The following is a 26,236-nucleotide window of genomic DNA, read 5'->3' as shown; positions in this document are numbered from 1 at the left end:
TCGATCCCTGGCCTCACTCAGTGGGTCGGGGATCTGGCGTTACCGTGAGCTGTAGTACAGGTCCCAGACATGGCTCAGATCCCATGGCACTATGGCCGTGGTGTAGGCGGGCAGCTGCAGCTCTGATTCAACTCCTAGTAAGAGTAATATCAGAGGCAATATTCCATTAATAGTACTTAAATCTAATTAGTTTTAGAAACAAAGTAATTATGATATTCTGTAAAATTGTGAGTTTTCATGGCAATGTGTATATACATTGTAAGTCAACTGTGCAAGTTTTGACTAATAATTGGGTGTAACCTTAATTATCAGGTGATCCAACTTCTTAATCCTTTTAACAACATTCCCAAGGTAGTTAATCCAATCTCTGCCTTAATTCCTCCAGCCTTAAGATAGGAGGTCTCATTTCAGGATGACTCTAAGTCATTTTTAAAGTTATTTTTCTATCTTAAGATGAATTCTGCTTGCCTATAATTAACTGAATACAGCTAAAAACACACCACGTGACACACCTAGAGCACTCCATCCAAAGTTGGACATCAAAATCATGAACTTTTTTTCAAAGTTCACAAGTCCACGCCACCCCTTTGATTCGGCTAGGCCAGGAGTTTCTGGATATCTCTGTTTCTCTAAGAGTTCTAAGAGTGACTCTGATTATCACCTGTGGATGAAAACTAGTGCCCTAAGTTAAACTAGAGCATGACTGTTCTTTGGGTAAAGTTGTGACCTCACTTGTACAGCTCACCTTTTAGTAGCATTGAGCAAGAGGTCAACCTCTTATGAGAAACAGCATACCTGAAAACATAGCAAAAGCTAACTTACACTTGCCCAAGTTAAAATAATCAACAATACAACTTGTATTAGCCTCTGACATAATGTGACCCAATTTACTTATTACCAAGTTAAACTTGGGGAGCTTTAAAAAATAATAATATAAAGGTCCCACCCCCAGAGATCCTCACATAATTATTCACTGTGGCCCATGCATCACTACCCACACTTCTGAGATGCAGCAGAGCCTGAAAACCTAGTTGATTTCTGGGTCTCAGTTGTTCACTCAGAAAATGAATAATTTTTTTTTTTTTTTTTTGTCTTTTTGCCTTTTCTAGGGCCGCTCCTGTGGCATATGGAGGTTCCCAGGCTCTAGGGGTCTAATCGGAGCTGTAGCCGCTGGCCTACACCAGAGCCACAGCAACTCGGGATCCGAGCCGCGTCTGCAACCTACACCACAGCCCATAGCAACGCCGGGTCCTCAACCCACTGAGCAAGGCCGGGGATCGAACCTGCAACCTCATGGTTCCTAGTCGGATTCGTTAACCACTGCGCCATGACGGGAACTCCCTGATTATTTTTACTAATATAAATCCATATACAAAATATTAGAGCTTATATAGTTAGATAACACTGACATTTACCTTTTCATTTAAAAAATAACATTGTTTTAAACACAGATTTTTTTAAAAAAGGAGAATACCTTCTTCTTGGAATTCTAGTCATATCCTTTCCTATCATTTCACCCAACATTCTGTCATTCAATCAGTCCCAAAGCCATATGGATTGTTTCAAACAGAATGCAGTTTGGAACAGGCTTCCTTTTCTCCCCTTACTGACTCTGCAGCAACCTGCCCCATGGCCTAGAATAGCTTGAATATGTTGAGAATGTAGAATTACTTTGATGGAACCCATGACTCCACCAGAGTTGTCTGCATTTCCAGGCCAGAGGCCAGAACTCAGCCTCCCTTGCAGAGAGGGAGACATCCCTCCATTTTACCACTGACTGTTAAAAATACAGGCTTTCAATATGAGTAGAAACTTATTTTTACTCATATGAGTAGAAACTTATTTTATTTTACTCATATGAGAAAACTTATTTTTACTCATATGAGTAAAAATTTACTCATATTTATTCAATATTATATAGGCATTTTACAACTTCATAACTGTACAATAATGAAAACCAAGGGAAGGAGTTCCTGTCATGGCTAAGCAGTTAACCAGAATAGCATCCTTGAGGACACAGGTTTGATCCCTGGCCTTGCTTAGTGGGTTAAGGATTCGGCATTGCTGTGGCTGTGGCATAGGCCAGCAGCTACAGCTCCGATTAGACGCTTAGCCTGGGAACCTCCATATGCTGCGAGTGCGGCCCTAAAAAGACAAAAAAGAAAATAAAACCAAGGCAAGAAAAACACTGAAAAGCCTTTTTTATTTTCTTTAGAACAATGTGAAATTTGAATCATAAAGTAAATTTTAACATACGCTGTCATTTACTTTTGTATATTCTGTACTACATTTTCAAAGTTCCATCTAGAATTTCTAAAATGCTTCATTTTTCCAGTTATAAACCCAAAATACTAGAGCTTCTAAAATTCAAACTAAATAGGCTTTAATGTACTAAATTGGTTAACCATATCCACCATTACTTTGTTATTTATTAACATTTATTTGTTGAAATTTTACAGTGAACATTATTTTATTTAGTATTACGCACACTTTGTGGGATCAAGCATATCAAAATTTTAACACTTTTATTCCCCACTAATTCAAAAGCACTTACAGAGTTCCTGCTTCATGCAGGGTAATACACTTGAGGCCTTGGGGCAAATCAAAATGAGAGAGCTTGTCCCTGCTTTCCAGAAATTCACATGGATGGAAATACCCATTCAAGAATGAGCTCCAAGGCAGATTGGTCAATACAGATCTGAAGTACTAAACAAGGGAAGTACTGCGGAGACATTTCATTCGGAGTGGGAAATGGTAGAACACTATGGTAGCAGAACATAATTTTGATATGCGAAGTTACAAGGAAGGAGTTACAGTATGACCCAGTGCCTCCACCCCTAGGTATACACCCAAGGGAAATGGAAACCTGTGTCCATGTAAAACATGTACACAAATACTCACAGCAACATTATTCATAACAGCCAGAAAGTAGAAACCCAAAAGTCCACCAGCTGATGAAGAGGTGAATTAAATGTGTTATAGCCAAGTAATTGAATATTATTTGGCAAAAACAAGGAAAGGAATGTCTAATTCATGCTATTCCACAGATGAAACTTGAAAATGAACTAAGTGAAAAAGACCACATTTTCATTTGTTTCCTTTAAACAAAATGCCCAGAATAGGCATGTCTATAGAGATGGAAAGTAGATTGCCTAGAGTTGAGGGAAGATGAAGAATGACTGCTACTGCAGTTTCATTTTGAGGGTGACAAAATGTTTTAAAATCAACTGTGGTGATGTTTGCACAACGCAATATACTAAACACCACTGAACTGTATACTTTAAAGAGGGTGACTTTTATGTTATGTGAATTATGTCTCAATAATGCTGTTATTTTTTTAAAAGGTAAGGGGAGGTATTTCCTAATAGCCTGGTGGTTAGAAGCGCTTCCACTGCTGTGGTTTGGGTTTGATCCCTGGTCCAACAACTAAGATCCCATATCAAGCCATTAGAGGCCATAGCCGAAAATTTTAAAAATAAATTTAAAAACATAAAAAGGCTAAAGGAGATTTCAGGTAGAAACCATAGCAGGGAAGAGAACAAAAAGACAATCCACAGAATGGAAAAAAATACTTGCAAATGAGGCAACCGACAAGGGATTAATCTCCAAAATAAACAAACTTATATTGGTAAATATCAAAAAACCAAACAACCCAATCAAAAACTGGACAGATCTAAATAGATATTTCTCCAAAGACATACAGATGGCCAAAAGGCACATGTAAAGATGCTCAACATCACTAATAATTAGAAAAATGCAAATCAAAACTACAATAAGGTACCATGTTACACCAGGCAGAATGGCATCAACACAAAGTCTACATAAATTCTGGAAAGGGTACAAATAAAAGGGAACCCTCTTACACTGTTGGTGGGAATGTAAATTGGTACAACCACTATGGAAAACAATGTGGAGATGCCTCAAAAAATTAAAAATAGAACTACCATATGATCTCACTCCTGGGCATCTATCCAGAGAAAACCATAATTTGAAAAGATATATATACCCCAATGTTCACTGCGGCACTATTTAGAATAGCCAAGACATGGAAACAATCTAAATGTCCATCTACAGAAGAATGGATAAAGAAGATGTGGTAGATATATACAGTGGAGTATTACTCTGCCATAAACAAGAATGAAACAATGCCATTTGCAACTACATGAATGGAACTAGAAATTATCATACTAAGTGCAGTTAGTCAGACAATGAAAGACTAACATCATATGATGTCACTTATATGTAGAATTTAAAAAAGGATGCAAATGAACTTATTTGCAGAACACAAACAGACTCAATAGACTTTGAAAATAAACTTATGGTTACCAAAGGGGACAGGTAGGGAGGGGAGGGATGGACTGGGGTTTTGGAATTGGCACATGCACACTGAGGTATATGGAATGATTGACCACCCCGGACCTGCTATACACCACAGAGAATTCTACCCATATTCTGTGATAGTCTACGTGGTAAAAGAATCTGAAAGACAACTGGTGTACACGTATAACTGAATCATTTTGCTGCATAGCAGAAATTATCATAACATTGTATATCAACTATTCTTTAACAAAATTTTTTAAAATGAAAAAAGAGAAAAAAAAAAAAAAAAAGAAACCATAGCAGAGAGCCATAGAAATGAAAGCCTATCCAGGTAATCTTGAGCAGATCTGTGAGGCTATGGCTTATTCAGGTAATGCTGAACACAGGATGGGGAACAGGAGCCCTGTGGAACCCATTTCAGACTTCTGGTCTCCTGTTAGAATGTAAATGTGTATTGTTTTTAGCCACCAATTTTGTGGTAACTGATTACAGCAGCCATAGGAAACTAATACAGGTCCCAATCAATCTGATTCCTCAAGAGCCACACATATTTGAGAGGTATTTGGTTTGCCTCAAAGTTTTACCCATTACAGAGTTATCAGTCAGAGTGTAAGCCATCAGTGGGACCTCTGTACACCTATCAACTCTAGTCCCTGTGTCTGTGACTATTCTAAGGAAATGTGGGGTTGGGCTAGCTCACAGTCACAGAGGAAGAATCACAGACATTAGGGAGTGGATTGACATTTAGCTTTTGTTTCTGAGCCCTCTTTCTTCTATGTAATCACTCCCTTGGCAATGCCTTGGGTTCATAGTTAAGCATCAGGGCTTACTTCCAGATAACATACACATCGTCTTCTGTGTATGATTCTAGTTTATCCTTTTTCTCAGGTTCCCTCCTGCATTTTCTGTAGTCTGCTCTACATCCTCCCATGAATATGACAGCAGCACCTCAAACTCAGCATCTCCAAGTGAGACCCAATGCTTTGCCTCCCAAATGCACTCCACCCCACCAGGTAGACACATGAACAGTGGCCCCACTATTGGCTTAAATTCTGACTCAAGACTGTGCAATAGGTAACAGTGTGAGACAAAATATCTCTCGAATATGTGTGGCTCCTTGAGGGGGTTAATTTGATTGAGACCTATACCTTCTATAACAGCATCACACTCCTGGCACTCACTATCAAACCCACCTGGAGGTAGTCTCTGACGCCCGCTTTTCCCTAAATCCTCACATCCAACTAATTGCTAACTCCTCTTGGTTCTCTCCTCTCCCACTATTCAGGCCGCTCAGATTTCTGATCTTTCAAATACAGCATTTTCTGAATCAAATAATGCCGTTTGAAGCAACATGGAAGGCTCTAGAGATTACCATACTAAGTCAAGTAAGTCAGACAGAAAAAGACAAACATTATATGATATCATTTATATGTGGTATCTTAAAAAACAGATAAAGATATAGTATTATCCTGCTCCAACCCATTCTAAACACAATGTTTCAAAATGAAGGTTGTGTCACATCCCAGCCTAAAAAACAAAAACCTCTTTGTCACCTTTGTAGGTTGCTGGGGCTCTAACCCATTCTAAAAATTCATAAACATTTTATCCCATCTTTCCCATTCAGCTTTAGAGAAGTTTATCTTTACAGAAGAATCACAGATAATAAATGCAAAAGGTTTGATAGAATCTCCAAATCACTATTTTGCAAATCCTAATGAAATAATAGATCCAGGCAATAATCATCAATGGCTGCTAACAACATTATGTGAAAGACTGATAAGGAAGATTGATGGTAGATGGCACCGAAAATCACTGACCAAACTTAAGATCACTGAAAGTGGAACAACTATATATCATGTGCCTCCTGGAGTGATGCAAAAGAAAGTACACAGCATCACCTATGGAGTATTCCTGGAAAAAAATTTCAGACAAGTTTCTAGATCTAACTAGACACCATGGGGATACCATCAGCCGGATCTTGAATGGAGGAAATTCTATAGAATATATGATTTAGTTATTTCCTCATATAAATAGCAAGAGGAAAGAAATTAAAAACAGGGTGAATGTTATATAGAGTTTTTAAAAGAGACATACTAACTAAATGTAATGTTGGATCCTGACTTAACCTGGAGGAAGATATTTTTGAGATAGGAAAATTGAATACAGGCTGATTATGACATGATTATTAAGGAAATCTTATTAATTTTGTTGAGTGGCAATGATAGTGTGGCTTGATTAAAATTATGAAGACCTTATCTGTTAAAAATCAATTTTTAAGTATTTACAAGTGAAATGATACAATGTCTGAGATTTACTTTAAAATCCTTCAGCAAAGACATTTTTAAAAAGGAAGGGATAGGAGTTCCCGCTATGTGCAATGGGATTGGCAGTGTCTTGGGAGTGCTGGGACGCAGGTTCAAGCCCTGGCCCGGCACAGTGGGTTAAAGATCCAGTGTTGCCTCAGCTGTGGCTTACATTTCAACTGCAGCTCAGATCTGATCCCTGGCCCAGGGAACTCCATATGCCTTAGGGCGGCCAAAAATTGGAAAAAAAAAAAAAAAAAAAAAAAAAAAAAAAAAAAAAAAGGAAGGGGTAAATAGAACAAGGCAGGATATTGATAATTGTTGAAGCTGGGTAATGGGTACATGGAGTTTCCCTATTCTAGTCTCTGGTTTATATGTTTTAACATAAAAACTTATAAAACTAAATGAATAACATTGAAATTGTTCTATATTCCATAATGAAAAGTTTACATGCCAAGAACCTCAAGTTATGGTGAATACTCAAGTGGGAAATAGATGCGGAGTTTCTCTCTCAAGGAGATATACTAGATAATGGAGTCTTGGGAAAGCTCATATTTAGATTTCTAAACATTTCAGACATATGTGTGCTTGTATGGATATGTGTGTACACACTTGTATATCTATGCACATCTGACTTCATGGACATGCAACCTATGTGGTTGCATAAGGCCACATGTTAATTTTTGAACGAGGCCCTCATATTTTCATATTGCATTGGGTCCCGCAAATTAAGTACCTAGCCACACACACACACACACAAACACACACTCTTATGTATGTGTCTATTTATGCTAAGTACACCTAATACAAATAACATATGTGCTGAGTATGTTAAATATATATGTATTTATGTTAGGTGTACATTTAATAAATAATATACGTGGGGATTAGTGATAAACATTTTCTAGAAGTTCTGTTTCTAGTAAAACAACTAGGTCAAAATAGCTCTTTCAAAATCTCTGCATGCATGTAAGTGGATTTTTGTTTGTTCTGCCACACCCAGGGCATAGGGAATGAATCCAAGCCACAGTTGTGATGTAGGTGGGATAATTAACCCACCATGCCACGGCGGAAACTCTGTGGTTTTTTTTTTTTTTTTTCCTTTTCAGGGCGGCACCTGTGGCATATGAAAGTTCCCAGGCTAGGGGTCAAATGAGAGCTGCAGCTGCTGGCCTACACCACAGCCACAGCAACTATGGATCCGAGCCATATCTGCAACCTATGCCACAACTTGTGGCAACACCGGATCCTTAACCCACTGAGTGAGCACATCCTCATGGATACTATTCGGGTTCTAAACCCACTGAGCCATGATGCGAATTCTTGTGTATGTGTTTTAATTGGCAAATAAAGCCCCGGGCCTTTGCCCTGCTCCTCCTCTGATTAAGAGGATATTTTTTATTTACTATAGTTTTTAGGCTGAGAAAATATATACTTACAATAAAATAAAAGCTTCCAAGGGGCACTATATATTTACTTCATAAAATTAATTACTAAATGTAGCTAACTGTAGTACAAACATTAAAGTGAAAGGATATATAAAACACTGAATCACCATGTTGTACACTTGAAACTAATATAATATTGTAAATCAACTATATCTCAATTTAAAAAATGAAAGAAGGTAAAAATAAGGCCACATTCACACTAATTTGCCACTCATTGGTTTTTCTTTTGAATTTAGCCTTATTCATTAATTCCAAATGGTATTAGTTTAAAAAAAAAAATCTCTCCACCCAGAAAAATTTCAAACCTATAGAAAATCTCCAAGAATAATATAAGAAATATTTCTATATTCTCTATCTAGATTTATCCATTTTTCAATCGTTAACATTTTGCCATTTCCTATTTCTGCGTGTATACACATATATATATACACACACATCGATGTATGTATACACACATACATTGATTTTGCTGAATATTTGGAAGTTGCAAACATCACGCCACTTCACCTCTAAATATTTCTGTGCACACTGCCTAAGAATAAGACTTTTCCTGGCATGACCACTCTATCATTATCACACCTAAGAAAATTAGTAATTATTCCGTAATGTCATTTTTTTTCTTTTTAGGGCCGCACCTGCAGCATATGGAAGTTCCCAGGCTAGGGGTCGAATCGGAACTGCAGCTGCAGGTCTATACCACAGCCACAGCAATGCAGGATCTGAGCTGCATCTGTGACCTGCCCTACAGCTCACAGCAACACCGGATCCTTAATCCATTGAGAGAGGCCAGAGATTGAATTCATATCCCCATGGATACTAGTTGGGTTCTTAACCCACTGAACCACAATGGCAACTCAGTGAGAATTCCCACAATGGGAATGTCATTTAATCTTCAATCTATATTCAAATTTCTCAATTGTCTCAAAAGTGTCTTTTACAGCTATTTGCTGGGTTTTTCTTTTTTTGATATCCAGGTTACAATCAAGATTCAAGCATTCCATTTGGTCATTATATCTCTCTCATCTCTTTCTATTTAGAAGAGTTCCCCTACTTTTTTTCAGGATACTGACTTTATGAGAAGCCCAAGTTACTGACTTCGCTCAGGCTTTGTCTAATAATTTCCTCATGATTAAATTCCAGTTAAACACTGTGGGCAAGAAAACTAAATAGGTGAGAGTGTATAATTACATCACATTGGGAGAGGCATGATGTCAGGTTCCCCTGCTTTTGATGATGCTAAATTTAAACACTTAGTTATTATAGTGGCAAGATCTTTTTAAAGATACACATTCTCCTTTGTAGTAGCATCTGTGCGATTATATTTAATTCTTTTCATAGTGCCTGTTTCCCAATACCTCTTCAACCAACAGGTTTAGCATTCACTGATGAACCTTGCCTTAAATACTGCTTGGGATGCTGAAGATCATATTCATTGATTTTAGCAGCATTTTAAAAAAATTGTTATAAGCCTTTACAAAAGTATTTTCTATTACTGTGATTTTTCTGCTGAGCCTAACTTTGCTCATTTTAAAAATTGTAAAATTACATGACAATTTTAGAATGGGTAGTTGGTTGCTGTAAAGCTAAAAGTAACCCTCAAGTTCTTCCAAGATACATCCCAAATTATCTTCCAGCACTCCCTACAGCAATTCAAGGAAACAAACTAGTATACCCAGTGTTCCTCACATCTATCTTTTCTAGCACACATGTCATACCCCACGCCCAGACTACCCACGAACTCTCCTCTCCATTCATCTAAATCCTTCTCACACAAGGAAGTCTCACTGGAATGTCACTTCTAAGCCCTGTGCCTTGATATCTCAGAATAGAGTGAATTCGCCCTCCAGACTGACTGTTTTCTGTACTCAGCCACTGCCTTATTGCACAGTTAGCATCTCTTTAAAGTAACTGCTATAATAGGTTAAAAAAATGTATTTAGGTCATGTCTCCAATAACATCACCTCTGTGCCTCCTCAGAGATAATCACCATTAGAATCTAATAACAGTTCTCACTCTTTTTTGGGGGCCACAACCATGGCATGTGTTAGTTCCCAGGCCAGGGATCATACCCTTGCCACAGCAGGGACCCAAGCTGCTACAATGACAGTGCCAGGTCCTTAACCTGCTGCACCACAAGAGAATTCCTAGTAATTCTCATTCTTTTCCTTCCCTTTATTGTTTTACCACATTCATTTGGATACCTAAACAAACTAATTTCCCTTATGTTCTTAAACTTTGCATTAATGGAATCATTCTGTATAAGCTTTCTGTGATCTGTTCTGTTTCTTAGCATGTTTCTGAGAGATGTGGCACATTGGTGCATTTGGCTGCAATTCATTTGCACCGCTGTATAGTATTCAGTGTGTGCTACGGAACATAGCCATTCTTCTTCAGGTGTACATTAGCATTGTTTCCTGTTGTTTTGACTATTATAAACAGGGTTTCTATGAACATTCTTGTGGGCATGTAAGTAGGAATGGAATTGGTGGCATTTCAGAGACCACTGTATACATTTAACTTTGCTAGATGGTACCAAATTATTTTCCAAAGTGATGGTACTTATCTTTTTTACTTATCGCTTCATGGTTACCATATTTCTCCATCTGGATTGATAGGTATTTAAGACAGGGATAGGTCTTATTTTTTTTGGCCTAGAAACAGTAGACATTTAATAAATTATATTAACTGATTAACTAATTGGTATAAAAAAGAAAATTTGAGGGATTTTTTTCCCATCTTCATAATAAGGTGATGAGTCAGGAAAAAGTCAAATTTAAGATTTTTTTTTTCTTTTTTGTCTTTTTGTCTTTTTGCCTTTTCTAAGGCCATTCCCATGGCATATGGAGATTCCCAGGCTAGGGGTCTAATCGGAGCTATAGCCGCCGGCCTATGCCAGAGCCACAGCAACGCGGGATCCGAGCCGCATCTGCGACCTACACCACAGCTCACACCTGATCCTCGACCCACTGCGCAAGGCCGGGGATGGAACCCGCAACCTCATGGTTCCTAGTCGGATTCGTTAACCACTGCACCATGACTGGAACTCCTCAAGAATGTTTTTAAAGTAACAAAAAAAAAATGCAAACCTTTCTGCAAATGTGGCAAAAAAATTAAGGGAAAATGAAAATAGAAGGGAAATACCATCAATAATTCCCAGCAAATTTTAGACAGTTACAGGAAAATCAACTATTAGAAGCAGGATATTTTTTTTAGTATCTAACATGTGTTTCGTTTCTTTTTCTCTGTGACGTTCTTCCACTCCTTCAAAGTCTTCAGTATTTCAGATGCATTAGGTCGTTTCTTGGGGTCATTTGAGAGTAATTTTCGTAGAAGACCTTTCTGTAATGACAGTAAGAGTCAATGCTAGGAAATGAAACATGGCAATAAATAAAATTCCAATATTGTTAAGTGCTTACTTCTTTGTAGTTAAATACATCTAAGACGCCAGCCTTCAGGCATTCAAAAAGCTAAAAAATAAACATACATATATTCATTAGGCAATTATCCACTTTGGAGAAAAAACAAACTTAAGAAGCACTCAAGGCTGGGGATACCCTAAATCTAGGATTTTCCTAGATCTTTGGAAAATTTCTTTCGCCAAGAAGCAAACAGGAATCCTCTCCCCAACCCACACCATGTAATGACCATCCTGAACATTACAGCATGTGCAAGTGTTAAGAGCATCATATAAATTATCTCCGTCCTTTTTGGAACCCTGTGCAATAGGTATTTTCATTATCCCTGTTTTATAGAGGAGAAGGCTCACAACTCCAGGCGAGTCCCTTTTACAAAGCTTTAGACTAGGATATACAGTTGCCTGCAGCCTTCAGTGGCTCCCTGCTATCTTCTCAAGGAAATCCATATTCTGCCTTAATTTAGCCCAATATATCTTTCCAGTACCATCAACCACGATTCCTTTGAGTTACATGCCCTAATAAAAATGACACTGCCCGCTATTCCCACACACACTCTTCACACTCCTGTCTCCATGGCAGCATTGCCTTCTTACTAATTTGGACCATTAGAAGCCAATCATTTTGAGTTTATTTTCATGCATTGTGTGAGGGTGTGTTCCAGTTTCACTGATTTACATGCAGCTATTCTGGTTTCCCAGCAATGCTTGCTGAGAAGACTGTCTTTTTCCCATTATATGTTCTTGTCTACTTTGTCAAAGATTGACCGTAGCTGTCTGTGTTTATTTCTGGGTTCTCTATTCTGTTCCATTGGCCTATATGTCTGTTTTGGTGCCAGTACCACACTGTCTTGATGACTGTGGCTTTGTAATATTGCCTGCAGTCTGGGAGAGTTATGCCTCCTGCTTGGTTTTTGTTTCTCAGGATTGCTTTGGCGATTCTGGGTCTTTTGTGGTTCCATATAAATTTTTGGATTGTTTGTTCTAGTTCTCAAAATGGCTTAAAGACTTAAATATAAGACAAGACACCATCAAACTCCTGGAAGAGAACATAGGCAAAACATTCTCTGACATCAATCTTATGAATATTTTCTCAGGTCAGTCTCCCAAAGCAACAGAAATAAGAGCAAAGATAAACCAATGTGACCTAATCAAACTGACAAGCTTTTGCACAGCAAAGGAAACCAAAAAGAAAACAAAAAGACAACTTTCAGAATGGGAGAAAATAGTTTCAAATGATGCAGCTGACAAGGGCTTAATCTCTAGAATATACGAGCAACTTATACAACTCAACAACAAAAAAGCCAACAACCCAATTGAAAAAATGGGCAAAAAACCTGAATAGACATTTCTCCAAGGAAGATGTACAGATGGCCAACAAGCACATGAAAAAATGCTCAACATCACTGATTATTAGAGAAATGCAAATCAAAACTACCATGAGGTACCACCCCACACCAGTCAGAATGGCCATCATTAATAAATCCATGAATAGCAAATGCTGGAGGGGGTGTGGAGAAAAGGGAACCTTCCTGCACTGTTGGTGGGAATGTAAGCTGGTACAACCACTATGGAGATTGGTATGGAGATACCTTAGAAATCTATCCATAGAACTACCATATGACCCAGCAATCCCACTCTTGAGCATATATCTGGACAAAACTTTCCTTAAAAAAGACACATGCACCCTCATGTTCATTGCAGCTCTATTCACAATAGCCAAGACATGGAAACAACCCAAATGTCCTTCGACAGAGGACTGGATTAGGAAGATGTGGTATATATACACAATGGAATACTACTCAGCCATAAAAAAGAACGAAATAATGCCATTTGCAGCAACATGGATGGAACTAGAGACTCTCATCCTGAGTGAAGTAAGTCAGAAAGAGAAAGACAAATACCATATGATATCACTTATATCTGGAATCTAATATAAGGCACAAATGAACCTTTCTACAGAAAAGAAAATCATGGACTTGCAGAAAAGACTTGTGGTTGCCAAGGGGGAGGGGGAGGGGTGGGGTGGTTGGGGAGCTTGGGGTTAAGAGATACAAACTATTGCCTTTGGAATGGATTAGCAATGAGATCCTGCTATGTAGCACTGAGAACTATGTCTAGTCACTTATGATGGGGCATGATGATGTGCGAAAATAGGATGTGTACATGTATGTGCAACTGGCTCACCATGCTGTACAGTAGAAAAAAAATTGTATTGGGGAAATAACTATTAAAAAATAATATTTTTTTTAAAAAGCCAGTCAATCCTTCAGAGCCCAATTTAAATGCCTCCACGAAACCTAAATCCCTACAGCTGGCAAGACCTCTCTCCTAGCTGCTTCCTAGGAGGTTACGTTATGCCTTCTTCTAAAACATTTTTAGTATTCTCTTACATTATCTTCCCTTCTAGAATATGAGCTCCTTGGAAACAAGGCTTATTCATTTTTACAACCCTTGGAGCACTTAGCACAGGGTCTTATGCAAACCAAGCGATCAATACAATTTTACAGATTGACTCCAATAAAAAGAACAGCTATTTCCAAAGAAGACGAGTATTTGGTTTTTAACAAAAAGTACTGGTTGCCCAAACTTAGAAGAGATAAAAATTCATTTTTATTCTTTTTTTTTTTTTTTTTTTTTTTGGCCGCACCTGAAGCCATGTGTAAGTTCCCAGGCCAGGGATCAAACCCATGCCACAGCAGTGACCAGGGTCACTGAAGTGACAATGTCGGATCCTTAACCCACTGCACAAGGGAACTCCCCCAAACACATATTTCATTTTTGGTCAACACTAATATGCTCCAGGCTATCCTCACACAAGGGCAATAACAGCTGCAGCAGCACTTTGGACATGACAGCCTATCATTTTTGTGGCTTAATCTTTTTTGTGAGATTATTTACCTTCAGTGTTTCTGAAAAAGTGCGACATATGTGAAGAAGTTCTGCAAGAATTAGCCCCAAAGCATAGATGTCCACTTCATTTCCATAGTCTTCTGAAGAACTCTAAAGAAACCAAAATGTATTCACATTTGTGACTCATGCATTCTAAAGACAAAAATGTTATTTAACACAAATATCTTATATTACACAACAATATATGCTTATTAGCAAGATTTGTGGAGTCTGACTGCCCAGGTTCAAATCTCTCTCATGAAATTGTTGAATTACCTGTTGTACACTAACCGTCAATGTAGGAATCTCAACCATAAAAAGGTGATAACAATAGTTTTAACCTCAGAGTTTGACTGTGGGGTAAAAAGAGACGCATCAGGTAATGCAGTTTAAAAAATGCCCAGTAAATGACTTACATGCTACTGTTCACAGCAGATTTATTCATGATACTCCATAACTGGGAGCAATCCAAAGGTCCATCAACAGAATAGATGAACAAATCATAGTTTATTCATACAGTGGAATAGTATTCAGCTACAAAAAAGAATAATCTGCTGGCATAAGCAACAACTAGAGGTTCTCCAGCAGACATTACTCTGAGGGAAATAATCAAATACAAAAGAGGACGCATATTGTATGATTCCATTCATATGAAGCTCAAGAACAGGGGAAACAAATCCATGATGCTAGAAATCAAAGCACTGGCTGCCTCTGGGCAATGGAGAAGAGTTACGGATTGGAAAGGGGGGAATTTTCTAGGGTGAGGAAAATGTTCCACATCTTCATAGGCTTGTAGGTTTCCCAGGTCTATGCCTTTGTCAACACTAAAAAAAAAAGTACATTTAAGATTTATCTACTTTCTAGTGTATAAATTATTCCTCAATAAAAGGTGACAGTTACAGGATGCAGAAGATATTTAATAAGTGGGAGTTAAAAGGGAGCCACCGGCACCCCTATTATCTTCTACTTTCATGTTTTGCACACACACACACAAAAATTATGTTTTTATGCCAAATGATCCCCAGAGGGAAGAGGTATGTCCCCTCTTCATTCTAGACTCTTAGCTCAAACCATCAGATAGCTCAGTGCATTTTTTTCTTAGATGACAAATTAGTAGAAGTATTTTGAAAGATATATTATCAGTAAAAAAAAAAATCATCTTTAAAAGGCATTTATCAATCAAAAATAAAAACAAGAAAAACACCCCCAAAATATGAAAATAGACAAAAGCCATCAATCAACATCTATTAGAGTAATGAGTCCATATATATGCCAAACATTTATGAATTGATAGCTGTACAATTCATGCCATGTTCATAGCAGCAATACAGTGATACACAGTAGTCAAAAGGTAGAAGCAACTCTAATCATTGATGGAACAGATTAACATAATGTGGTATGTCCACACCATGGAATATCAGCCTTTGAAAGGAAGGAAATTCTGACACAGGCTACAACATTGATGAATCTTGGAGGTATGCTCAGCAAGATAAGCCAGTCACAAAAGGACAAATACTGTATGATTCCACTTTGATGAGGTACTTAGAGTAATCAAATTCATAGAGAAAGAAATCAGAGTGGTAGGTGCCAGGGTCTGGGGGAAGGAGGGAATGTAGAGCTAGTCAATGGGTCCAGAGTTTCAGTTTGGCAAGATGAAGAGTTCTGTGGACGGACAGTGGTGATGGCAGCACAACAATGGGAATGTACTCACTGCCACTGAACTATACCCTTGAGATTGGTTAAGATGGTAAGTTTTATGTTATGCATATTTTACCACAATTAAAAATAAGTAAATATATTTAAAAAATCAATAGCCTCACTAATAGCTAATTAGACACAAGGAGTCCCATTTTCAATAGCAAGACACTATACAAATTCAAGGCAAAGCATTAAAAATATAAACAATCTTCACAAAGACAAAAATATTTTCCAACTTCATTGAAGAATATAAAAGTGGTCTTGAGGTAGATTGTATTACTTCTTTTGCTTGTGCACTGGTCTCTCAGAGAAAGCATGCTATTTCCCCACTATGTTTGCCTTGAGACAGCCAATGTGCTCCAGGCAATGATTTTAGCAATGTATGCCACTGAGAAGCAGAATCTTAAAAGGTTCTGACACTGCTTTTTGCAATGAGGACAGCAATACTCAGATAGGGTTCTTCCTTCTGCCTGGGTTCTAGAATGGAGACAATGTGGACCAAAACTGCAGACAAGAACGCAGCCATAACATCACGGGAACGAGAAATAAATCTTTGGTATTGTGAAGATCACTAGAAATCAGGGTCATTTGTCAACACAGTTGGGCAAAAGCTGACTGATGGGGGATTTGAGTAAGTAGGAGAAATACACCAGTTTCCTGGAGAAGAAGTCTCAGATATATAAAGATGTCAGTTCTCCTCAACTGAATCCTTAAATACAAAGCAATTGCTGTCAAATGCCAGTTATGGAACATGACAAGCTGATCCTATAGTTTATTCGAAACAGTCAATGTGAACATGAAGAATATTTTTTCTCTAGTTTTATTGAGACCTAATTGACCTACCACACTCTAAAAGCTGAAGGTGGAACTTTTTTTTTTTTTTTTTTTTTTTTTTTTTTTGTCCTCTTGCCATTTCCTGGGCCGCTCCCGCGGCACACGGAGGCTCCCAGACCAGGGGTCCAATTGGAGCTGCAGCCACCAGCCTATGCCAGAGCCACAGCAACGCAGGATCCGAGCCGCGTCTGCAACCTACACCACAGCTCACGGCAACGCCGGATCGTCAACCCACTGAGCAAGGGCAGGGAGCAAACTCGCAACCTCATGGTTCCTAGCCAGATTCATCAACCACTGTGCCACGAAGGGAACTCCGAACATTTCTTAACTGAAGAATAATGTTGGGAGGTTGTTTTGTTCAAATACAAAAATTTATTTTATAATGCTATAATAATTAAAACAGGATGATACTAAAGAGAAAAAAATAAATCAACCGGATTACTGAGTCCAGAAATAGATCCTAAGTGTGTGGGAATTTAATATATGATAAAATAGTGTATTTATATTGTGTTAAATATATGTAATATGAAATTTACCATTTTAACCATTTTAATCTGTACAATTTAGTGGCATTAAAAATGCTCTCAGTAGGTTGCAGACGCGGCTCGGATCCCGTGTTGCTGTGGCTCTGGTGTAGGCTGGTGGCTACAGCTCCGATTGGACCCCTAGCCTGGGAATCTCCATATGCCGTGGGAGCGGCCCAAGACCAAGAAATAGCAAAAAAAGACCAAAAAAAAAAAAAAAAATGCTCTCACAATGTTGTATAACCATCACCACTACTAGCTTTTTTTTTTTTTTTTTTTCAGGGCCACACCTGCAGCATACGGAGGTTCCTAGGCTAGGAGTCAAATCGGAGCTGCAGCCACTAGCCTACGCTACAGCCACAGCAACGTGGGATCCGAGCTGCACCTGGGAACTACACCACAGCTCATTGCAACACTGGATCCTTAACCCACTGAGTGAAGCCAGGGATTGAACCTGAGTCCTCATGGTTACTAGTCAGATTTGTTTCCGCTGAGCCATGATGGGAACTCCACCACTACCAGCTATTTGCAGAACTTTTTCATCATCCCAAACAGCAAATGTACCCATTAAATAACAACTTCCCATTCCTCTCCCCCCAGACTTTTTTGTCTCTATGAATTTTCCTTAAAATAATGTTTTAAATCATTAACTATTTGATACATGTAATGAGGCAATTTCATATCCACCTGGGGAAAATCAAGTTATAACCCTTCTTCGTATATGTACAAAAATTAATTCAACCAAAGAACTAGCAAAAACACAAAGTACTTTTATAATCTTACAGAAGGAAGGACCTCCAAAATAAAAATGATTAACCCCTAGCCATAAAGAAAAATTGATAAATTTGACAACTTAAAAGCTTCTATGCCACATTATAAATGAAGAAATAAAAAGTGACAGCAAAGGAGAAAAATTACATTAATAACAGGTACACTATCAACACCCAAAATATATAAAGATTCTTTACAAATAAATTAGAACAAGAAAACCTAATTAAGAAAAATAAGGAAAGGGGAGTTCCTGTTGTGACTCAGCGGTTAATGAACCTAACTAGCATCCATGAGGATGCGGGTTCGATCCCTGGCTTCACTCAGTGGGTTAAGGATCCGACGCTGCCATGACCCGTGCTGAGGGTCACAAATATGGCTTCAATCCCACACTGCTGTGGCTCTGGCATAGGCCAGCGGCTACAGCTCCAATTGGACCCCTGGCCTGGGAACCTCCATATGCCCTGCGTACAGCCCTAAAAAAAAAAAAAAAAAAAAAAAAAAAAAAAGATAAATGAGGAAAGGATATAGAGAATTTGCAGGAAATTTTTAAGTAAATGCATGTACAATGACCTATCTTACTAAAAAATCTGGAAAATGAAAACTGAAATAGCAAAATATGCCTCATTCATCTTACTGACCAAAACTGTAGTCTGATAATACCCTGGTCTGAGAGTGTGAGGGAGGAAGTGGCATTCTCACACACTTTAGTAGGAGAGCACACTAGAATCAATTTTGGGGGATGACAATTTCACAGCACTTATCAACTTTGAATTGTACCTGTCATTCTAACCAGTAATTTCACTTCAAAGATTCTATCATTGGAGTTCCCTGGTGGCCTAGTGGTTAAGGATTCAGCATTGTCACTGCTAAGGCTCAGGTTCCATACCTGGCCTGGGAACTTCTGCATGTCATGGATGCAACCAAAGAATGAAAAAAGATTCTATTATTGATTATCATAGAAATATTTGTTTTTAGGAAGTTCCCGAGTGGTGTGGTAGATTAAGGAGTTAGCATTGCTGTAGCTGTGGCACAGGTTACAACTTCAGCACAGGTTTGATCTCTGGCTCAGGAACTTGCACATGCTGCAAGTTTAGCCAGAGGAAAAAAAAGAAATATTTATTTTTAGATTCAAACATAAGGAGGAAGACATATAACCTGTTTGTAAATGTAAAAAGTTGGAAAAAGCTAAATAAATGCCCATCAATTACGAAATAGTTAAATGAGTTATGGTATTTCAATACTTTGGCCTACAATACAGTTACTTCAAAGAATGTGTCAGATCTATAGATGTAGAAAGATTATGATACATGGTTGAGGAGTTCCTGTCGTGGCTCAGCAGAAAAAAATCTGACTAGTATCCATGAGCACACAGGTTTGATCCCTGGCCTCACTCAGTGGGTTAAGGATCTGTCATTGCCATGAGCTGTGGTGTAGGTCACAGTTATGGCTCAGACCTTTCGTTGCTGTGGCTGTGGTGTAGGCCAGTGGCTACAGCTCCGATTTGACCCCTAGCTTGGGAAGCTCTATATGCTTCGGGTGCAGCCCTAAAAAGACAGCAAAATAAAATAAATCAAATTTTAAAAAACTGTCACAAAAATAACATTATAGTATCCCTGTAAAAAAAAAAGTATGTATTTTTTATGTTTAAAAAGTCTCTATAACTATATATTTGTGTCTATATATCTTTTTTCAATGGAAGGTCACGGGCCAGAGATCAAACCCTCACCATAGCAGCGACTCAAGCTGTTGCAGGGATGACACCAGATCCTTAACCTGCTACACCACAAGAGAATTCCTGTATCTACATAACTGTAATAACTCAAGGATAATGATTTAAAAGGATAAATCACAAATTCTAGTGAGAAGAGTAGGAATAGAAAGGAAGGGTAAGGTGAATTTTTCCACTTTTATTCTATTTACTTCTGTACTGTTTTAATTTTATGAGAGATGTCTATCATTTTTATAGTTAAAAAAATGAAAGAGGTAAAAAACATAAACAGAAGGGAAGGCAATCTCACCTGTTCTGGGCTCATGTATCGCAAAGTTCCCTTTTGACTTGTCCGCTTTTCATCATTTTTCAGGGATGTTACAAGTCCAAAGTCTCCAATCTTTATTTGGTTTGTATCTACTAAAAATATGTTACCTGGCTACAGAAAAAAAAATTATATTTATAAGTACCAATTTGACAGACTGTCATCAACATCCAAATCATATTTAGTATATTAAGTTTTTATATTTACTTATAAGGCATTCACCTTACACAGGCAGCCCAAAACAGGAAATTTAATATCATCAGTCTTTAAAATGCCACTGAGGAAGTAAGGACTCTTTGGCTGACAGCAGAGGCTTTGGGCATGGCTGCCTTAAATATCTGAAGGTAAGTGGAAGGCGGATTCACTCTGCATGGTCCCAGGGGATGGATCCAGGACTGGATGGTGGAAATAATCACAAAATTTGCTTTAATATATCCTGATCTACTAATTATGTGGTTTAAAAAATGGAATTTAGAGAGTTCCACATCCCAGGAAGTATTTAAGACAGGGCTGGACACTCACTTGGTGGAAATGTTGCAAATATGAGTCCAGGATTTGATGGGGGTTGAAGTAGATACCCTTAAGATTGCTTCCAGTTTTGAGATTCTCAGAATGAGTTTATTCCCAATAATTCTGCAGAATATCATGTGCAGAACTTCCTGGGGAGGCCTCCTTTATGTCCATTTCTCCAAGTTCCTGATAACCTCTTTACAAACATATCCCCTCTATCCTTGAAGGGATACCAAGTTAAATGGACACATTTTTTTCTATGTGGTTCTTTAAGCAGATTGAAGGAAAAAAAGGGGGGGGAGAATAGAAAGAAAAGGAAGAACAAAACGAGGAATGGTCTTCCCATTACATAACTTTTATTTATTTCTTTATTTATTTGCTTTTTAGGGCCACATCCGCAGCATATGGAGGTTGCCAGGCTAGGGGTCTAATCGGAGCTGTAGCTGCCAGCCTACGCCACAACCACAGCAATTCAGGATCCAAGCCATGTCTGCGACCTACACCACAGCCCACGGCAACGCCGGGTCCTTGACCCACTGAGCAAGGCCAGGGATGGAACCCGCAAACCTCAAGGTTCCTAGTCAGATTCGTTTCTGCTGAGCCACGACGGGAACTCCATACACAACTTTTAGAAAGTATTGACCAATATTCCAAAAACTATGAAAACATGAAGGTTGTTGATGAGGAAACTAATATTGTGTCATTCTTGAAAAGGCTACTTTCAATACAATACTGGCCTATACATACACACCAGACTCTAGGAGACAACACTTACTAGAGGGCCTCATAAAGAAAGTGAAAGAGACGAGACCATAAGCCCAAGAAGGCTGAAAGAGGAGCTTCCGAGAACCAGTCTGAAAAGGCTCATGGAGAAATCAGCAGTCAGATTAGAACGAGCCACTGTTAGATTGGAACCCACCACCGATAACACAGTTGGAAAGCTGCTGATGTGTGGGAGTGTGGAGAGAAAAATGTGCCTCTGCCTTCCTACAAGTTACAAAGTAGGAATGTCTGGGTTTGCAAGTACAACTACTGGTCCCACGCAAGTCTATAACCTGACTCTGAGAAACAGGAGGTTGCATTTAGGATACTGTCTAAATATATAAGCTGGGTGGGCCAGTCTAATAAGAATATTAGGCTACTTGTTGATATCTTACTAAAAAGAAAAAGAAAATCAATGCCACTTTTAGTCTATTCAGTGATGATATGACTAGGCAAAATGTTGGGTGGTAAAGGATAAAAAAAGTTATAAACTTTATACAGGAGGCACAGGAATAAAGGTTGATGATCAGGTTGAGGCTGTCTTAGGAACCTGGGCCAATTAGGCTGTAAGCCCTCACCCCTAGAAGGCTCTATATCCCTCACCAGTATCTTTAGTCTAGTTCTCAAGATTCTGACAGAAGGTGGTAAAATTTGGTTGACTTTATAGAATAGGGGCATTGGGTAAAGACTGTTCCCTGGCAAAGCCACCAGCAGCAGGTATTTTGCAAAGCATCACAAAATAAGGTGCATGTCTTTGTATGCATCTTCTCTCAGATATCAGAAAGCAGTAACTGTAGCAGTGAAGCTAGAAAAGCTGAAGAAGATGAAAAAGAAGGCTCAGTAGTATTAAAGTTTAACCTTTGAGAATCCGCAGAAATAGAGTGAACATTCTATGCAAAGGCACAGGTACAGGCATTGCAAGATACAGGAGGGAACTGGCAGACCAGATAGCAGAAGCAAGAATCCCATCAGCACCAATCAGGATTTCACTAACTCATCCTGAGGAGGGCCTGGGAGGTGATACCCAAACCTCGGTGTAAATAGTAGAGGAAATGACTGTGTAAATAGATAATTTATTTGCAAATAATTGTATAAATAGATAATTGTGCTTCATTTCTTATTTAACTCTATATTTGATTTGTTTCACAGTGAAAGTATAGTCATTCTAAATGTATCCTTTAGAACGCAGTCCTTACAGCATTCCAACTTTAAAGAACACCTTTAGATACTGTTAAAGAGAGATCTTGGAACCAGGTGAACTCCAACATGAAGGGATCAGACATCCAGCCTCTCAGCAGGCCAGGGAAGCAATACCACTTAAGGGTCATTTTTCCCTACCTAGGCCCAACTATATACATAGAATTTTTTTTCCAGGAAATTGTTTGCTTCGTTTCTCATTTCTGGCTTTTTTAGACAGGTGGGGTAAATTGACAGCCAAGGTCCATATAGACAAGGCACGTCTATCTAATCCAGAGTGATCAGGAAAGGCTCATAAAGGAATTGGGACCAAAGGGGACAAGCAGAAAAGTGTCCCATGCAAGAACATGAGCAAAGGTTGGTGATGGGTTTCAGCATGGCCAGTTTGTGATGTCCGTAGGCAAATCAGAGGGAACAGTGTATGGAGGAGAGACTGAAAGCCTCTTCTGTCTCCCTTCTTTCATTTTGAGGAGGAAATGGGAAACTGTTCATCGAGACCATGAAAGAAGTTAGGAGGCCAGAAGAAAAAGAGAATATGAAGGTAAGCTCTGTGTGCCAAAGTTTAGATTACTATGAATTTCCAATTGTGAGGCACAGATGTCTAACCAAATGCCAAGAAAATTCTAGACTTTGGACCTAAAAAGCTGTGACCGCCCTCAAGAGTAAAGACTGAAAACTTGGAGAACCATGTTCCCAAAGCCCCCGTCACTGGAGTCGCTTGTGCTGCTCAGACGAACCTGAGTAGCAGTAGAGGCAGGGACAGAGCAGCCAACAGGCTGTGCCAGCCACAGTAATTATCTGCACGGAAATATTTAGTATATTAAAGCTATAAGTGTTTACAACTAGGGTGTAACTATCAGCCAGTACAAAAAATAGGACTAGAAGTGAATGAGCTTCTTTCTATAGAGCTCACTGTCCCAAAAAGTTTACTAGCCCTGGAGACCTTCTGAGTGGTTCTACAGACTGGTATTTGCGGCAAGTTCTAGATCTATTCCAACCTCAGAGGATCAGAGATGTTATTTTCTCATGACTGCCAATCAATTCCAAAACAGACTTTTAAATTAATTATCAATTCCTAACAAAGGACATTTTCCGCTTACCTTAAGGTCTCTATGAATTAACTGTTTTGAATGTATATAATGCACTCCTGTTGTTATTTGTTCAAAGAATTCCAAAGCCAAACATTTATCTGGTTCCTTGTTTCTTTGGCTGTCAATCCATTGTTCCAATGTCCCTTTATCACAGTATTCCATTTGGATGAAAAGGCACCTTGTCTTTGATCTGGGTATATAGTTCACAGGATGTTAGATTTAGCAATAAAAATAAATATATAAAAAATACACTTAAAAATACATTTTTAGGCGTTCTCTTGTGGTACAGTACGTTAAGGATCCAGCACTGCCACTGAAGCAGCTTGGGTTGCTACTGTGGCAAAGGTTCAATTCCTGGCCTGGAAGTTCAATCCCTGGAACTTCCACATACTGTGAGTGAGGCACAAAAAAAAAAAAAAAAAAAAAAAAATTGTTGGAGATCCCATTGTGGCTCAGCGGAAACGAACCTGACTAGTATCCATGAGGATGTGGGTTCGATCCCTGGCTCTGCTCCGTGGATTAAGGATCCGGTGCTGCCATGAGCTGTGGAGCAGGTCATAAACAAGGCGTGGATCTGGTATTGCTGTGGCTATGGCGTAGGCGGACAGCTGCAGCTCTGATTCTACCCGTAGCCTGGGGACTTCCATATGTCTCGGGAGCAGCCATAAAAAGACAGAAAAAAAAATGTTAGGAACTTTATCTTCTTAAAAATACCAAACAGGTCTCAAAACAGAAATCTAACAATAATAGATTTGAATCAAAACATAATAAGCCATTCTTTGTTTAAATCGTAAGTTCCCAGACATCCAAAGATTTCTTTAGCTAAGCCCATTCTTTAAAGCTGAAGGACCATGATTATCTTTGCTAATAGATAGGAATAGGAGCATAAATACAATGGAACTGCAGAAAACCAAATTTCATTATTATATACAGTAATTTCAAAACATTTTAATTCACCATTGGTCTACTGAACATCTCTTTTGTGAAAGGCACAGAACAGGCACCTCAAGATAAGAAATGAATTAGACACTATTCTTGCTGTCATGAGGATGACAGGAGACAGATAAAGGAAAAATAAACCTAAAATAACAGTTCAAGCATAGGAATCCTAACAGAAGTGCCAACAGATTGCCATGAGATATAACAGAGAGGACTGACTTTGCTAATCATGCAGTTTTTTTTTTTTTTCCTCTGAACTAAGCTGGCCTCAATTTAACTTCTTTGAGCATATATTGACTAGAATATAGAAAAGAGGGAGCCAGTAATTTGCCAAAAGCTGAAGAAGTCTGTATGCTGACAGCACTCCTGAAACCAATGATAAAGGTCTCAATTACATGGGGTGGAGACAGGGCTGGAGTCAGGAGCCTGTGAATGAACAGGCCCAGAGTGGCCTCAGGACTGCACTGAAAGGACTGTCCCCTGGAAACGCTGGTGACCTTCACAGGGAGGTGCCAGCTCTTTAAAACCCTTTAGCTCTTTTGCATTGACTCACCTCAGACAAAACAGGAGTATTGCAAGGTGGGGTGCCCCCCATCACAGCTCAAGGTCCCCAATTCTTTTCACTCCTCACCACCCCACTATAAGTGGTGCAGCTGCATTTGAAAGACACCCCCTGGGATGTCTTCCTATTGCAGCTCAGCAGGTTAAGAACATGACATAGCCGCTGGCCTCACTCAGCGAGTTAAGAACCAGCACTGCCCCCAAGCTACTACGCATAAGTAGCAGATGTGGCTCTGATCAGGTGATGCTATGGCTGGCAGCTGAGGCTCCTTACCTGGGAACTTCCATATGCTGCAGGTATGGCCATAAAAAGAAGAAAAAGAAAAAAAAAAAAAAGAGACCCCTGGCTGCACCCCGCCAATCAAGTGAAGGGGACAACAGCAGAAGAGGGAGCCTCCAATTGCAGCATGTATAGCATGAACAGCACATTCAAACCTTCAGGAGTCTGTATTTATGACCATGTCTGCTTTTATGGCTGGCAGTGACTGAAGTCAGGCACATGAGCAAGCCCTCACCTTAAACAAGGGAGTCAGGAAAGCTAAACCTGAGATTTCTGAAAACAGCTGAGGACAACTGAAAAACTTTTTTTTTTTAAAGGAAGCTTGGAGCAACGAGATGAGCAAGGAAAAGATTATTAAGCAGGCAATGAAGAGTCTGCTTAACTGCAGATCAAGTCAAAATAGTGCCTCAAAGGATGTTTCTAGTTGTGATTGTTAAATGTAAGAATTAATGGCCATATGTGGTGACCCACAAACAGTAAAGGACAGTTTCTTCCATCCTATTATAGTTATGGGCATCTCTTTTTAGTTACCTTAAAGTATTCATGCTTTGCTCAGGATCATAATCATTCCCATCCCAGCAACCGTAGTAGAGAACAATATTTGGATGTTTAAGCGTTGCCAAAGCTTTCACTTCACGCTCTACCTTCCTGGTTAAAGAAA

General features: G+C 38.9%; 1 protein-coding gene across 3 annotated transcripts in view; it reads right to left on the bottom strand.

Annotated features, from left to right (window-relative positions):
• Positions 1 to 2,184: 2,184 nt before the first annotated feature.
• Positions 2,185 to 26,236, bottom strand: part of EIF2AK2 (eukaryotic translation initiation factor 2 alpha kinase 2) — an 89,797-nt gene continuing 65,745 nt past the window's right edge. For 2 of the 3 annotated variants that reach the window (XM_085015893.1, XM_021085862.2), the window contains 6 exons: positions 26,107 to 26,223; positions 23,805 to 23,985; positions 20,221 to 20,349; positions 14,385 to 14,486; positions 11,488 to 11,538; positions 2,185 to 11,410 (listed from right to left, as the gene is read on the bottom strand). In XM_085015893.1, the coding sequence (XP_084872019.1) occupies positions 11,288 to 11,410; positions 11,488 to 11,538; positions 14,385 to 14,486; positions 20,221 to 20,349; positions 23,805 to 23,985; positions 26,107 to 26,223 (703 nt within the window). In that variant the 3' untranslated portion in view covers positions 2,185 to 11,287. 3 annotated transcript variants of the gene reach the window in all.

The sequence above is a fragment of the Sus scrofa genome, chromosome 3 (genome assembly GCF_054392235.1).
Source record: "Sus scrofa isolate SSC_HxYL_T2T_F1_AM1 chromosome 3, Sscrofa_HxYL_maternal_Yorkshire_Landrace_v2.0, whole genome shotgun sequence".
Taxonomy (NCBI): domain Eukaryota; kingdom Metazoa; phylum Chordata; class Mammalia; order Artiodactyla; family Suidae; genus Sus; species Sus scrofa.
Note: the sequence above shows the minus strand (reverse complement) of the source record. Positions and strands in the feature narration are given on the sequence as shown.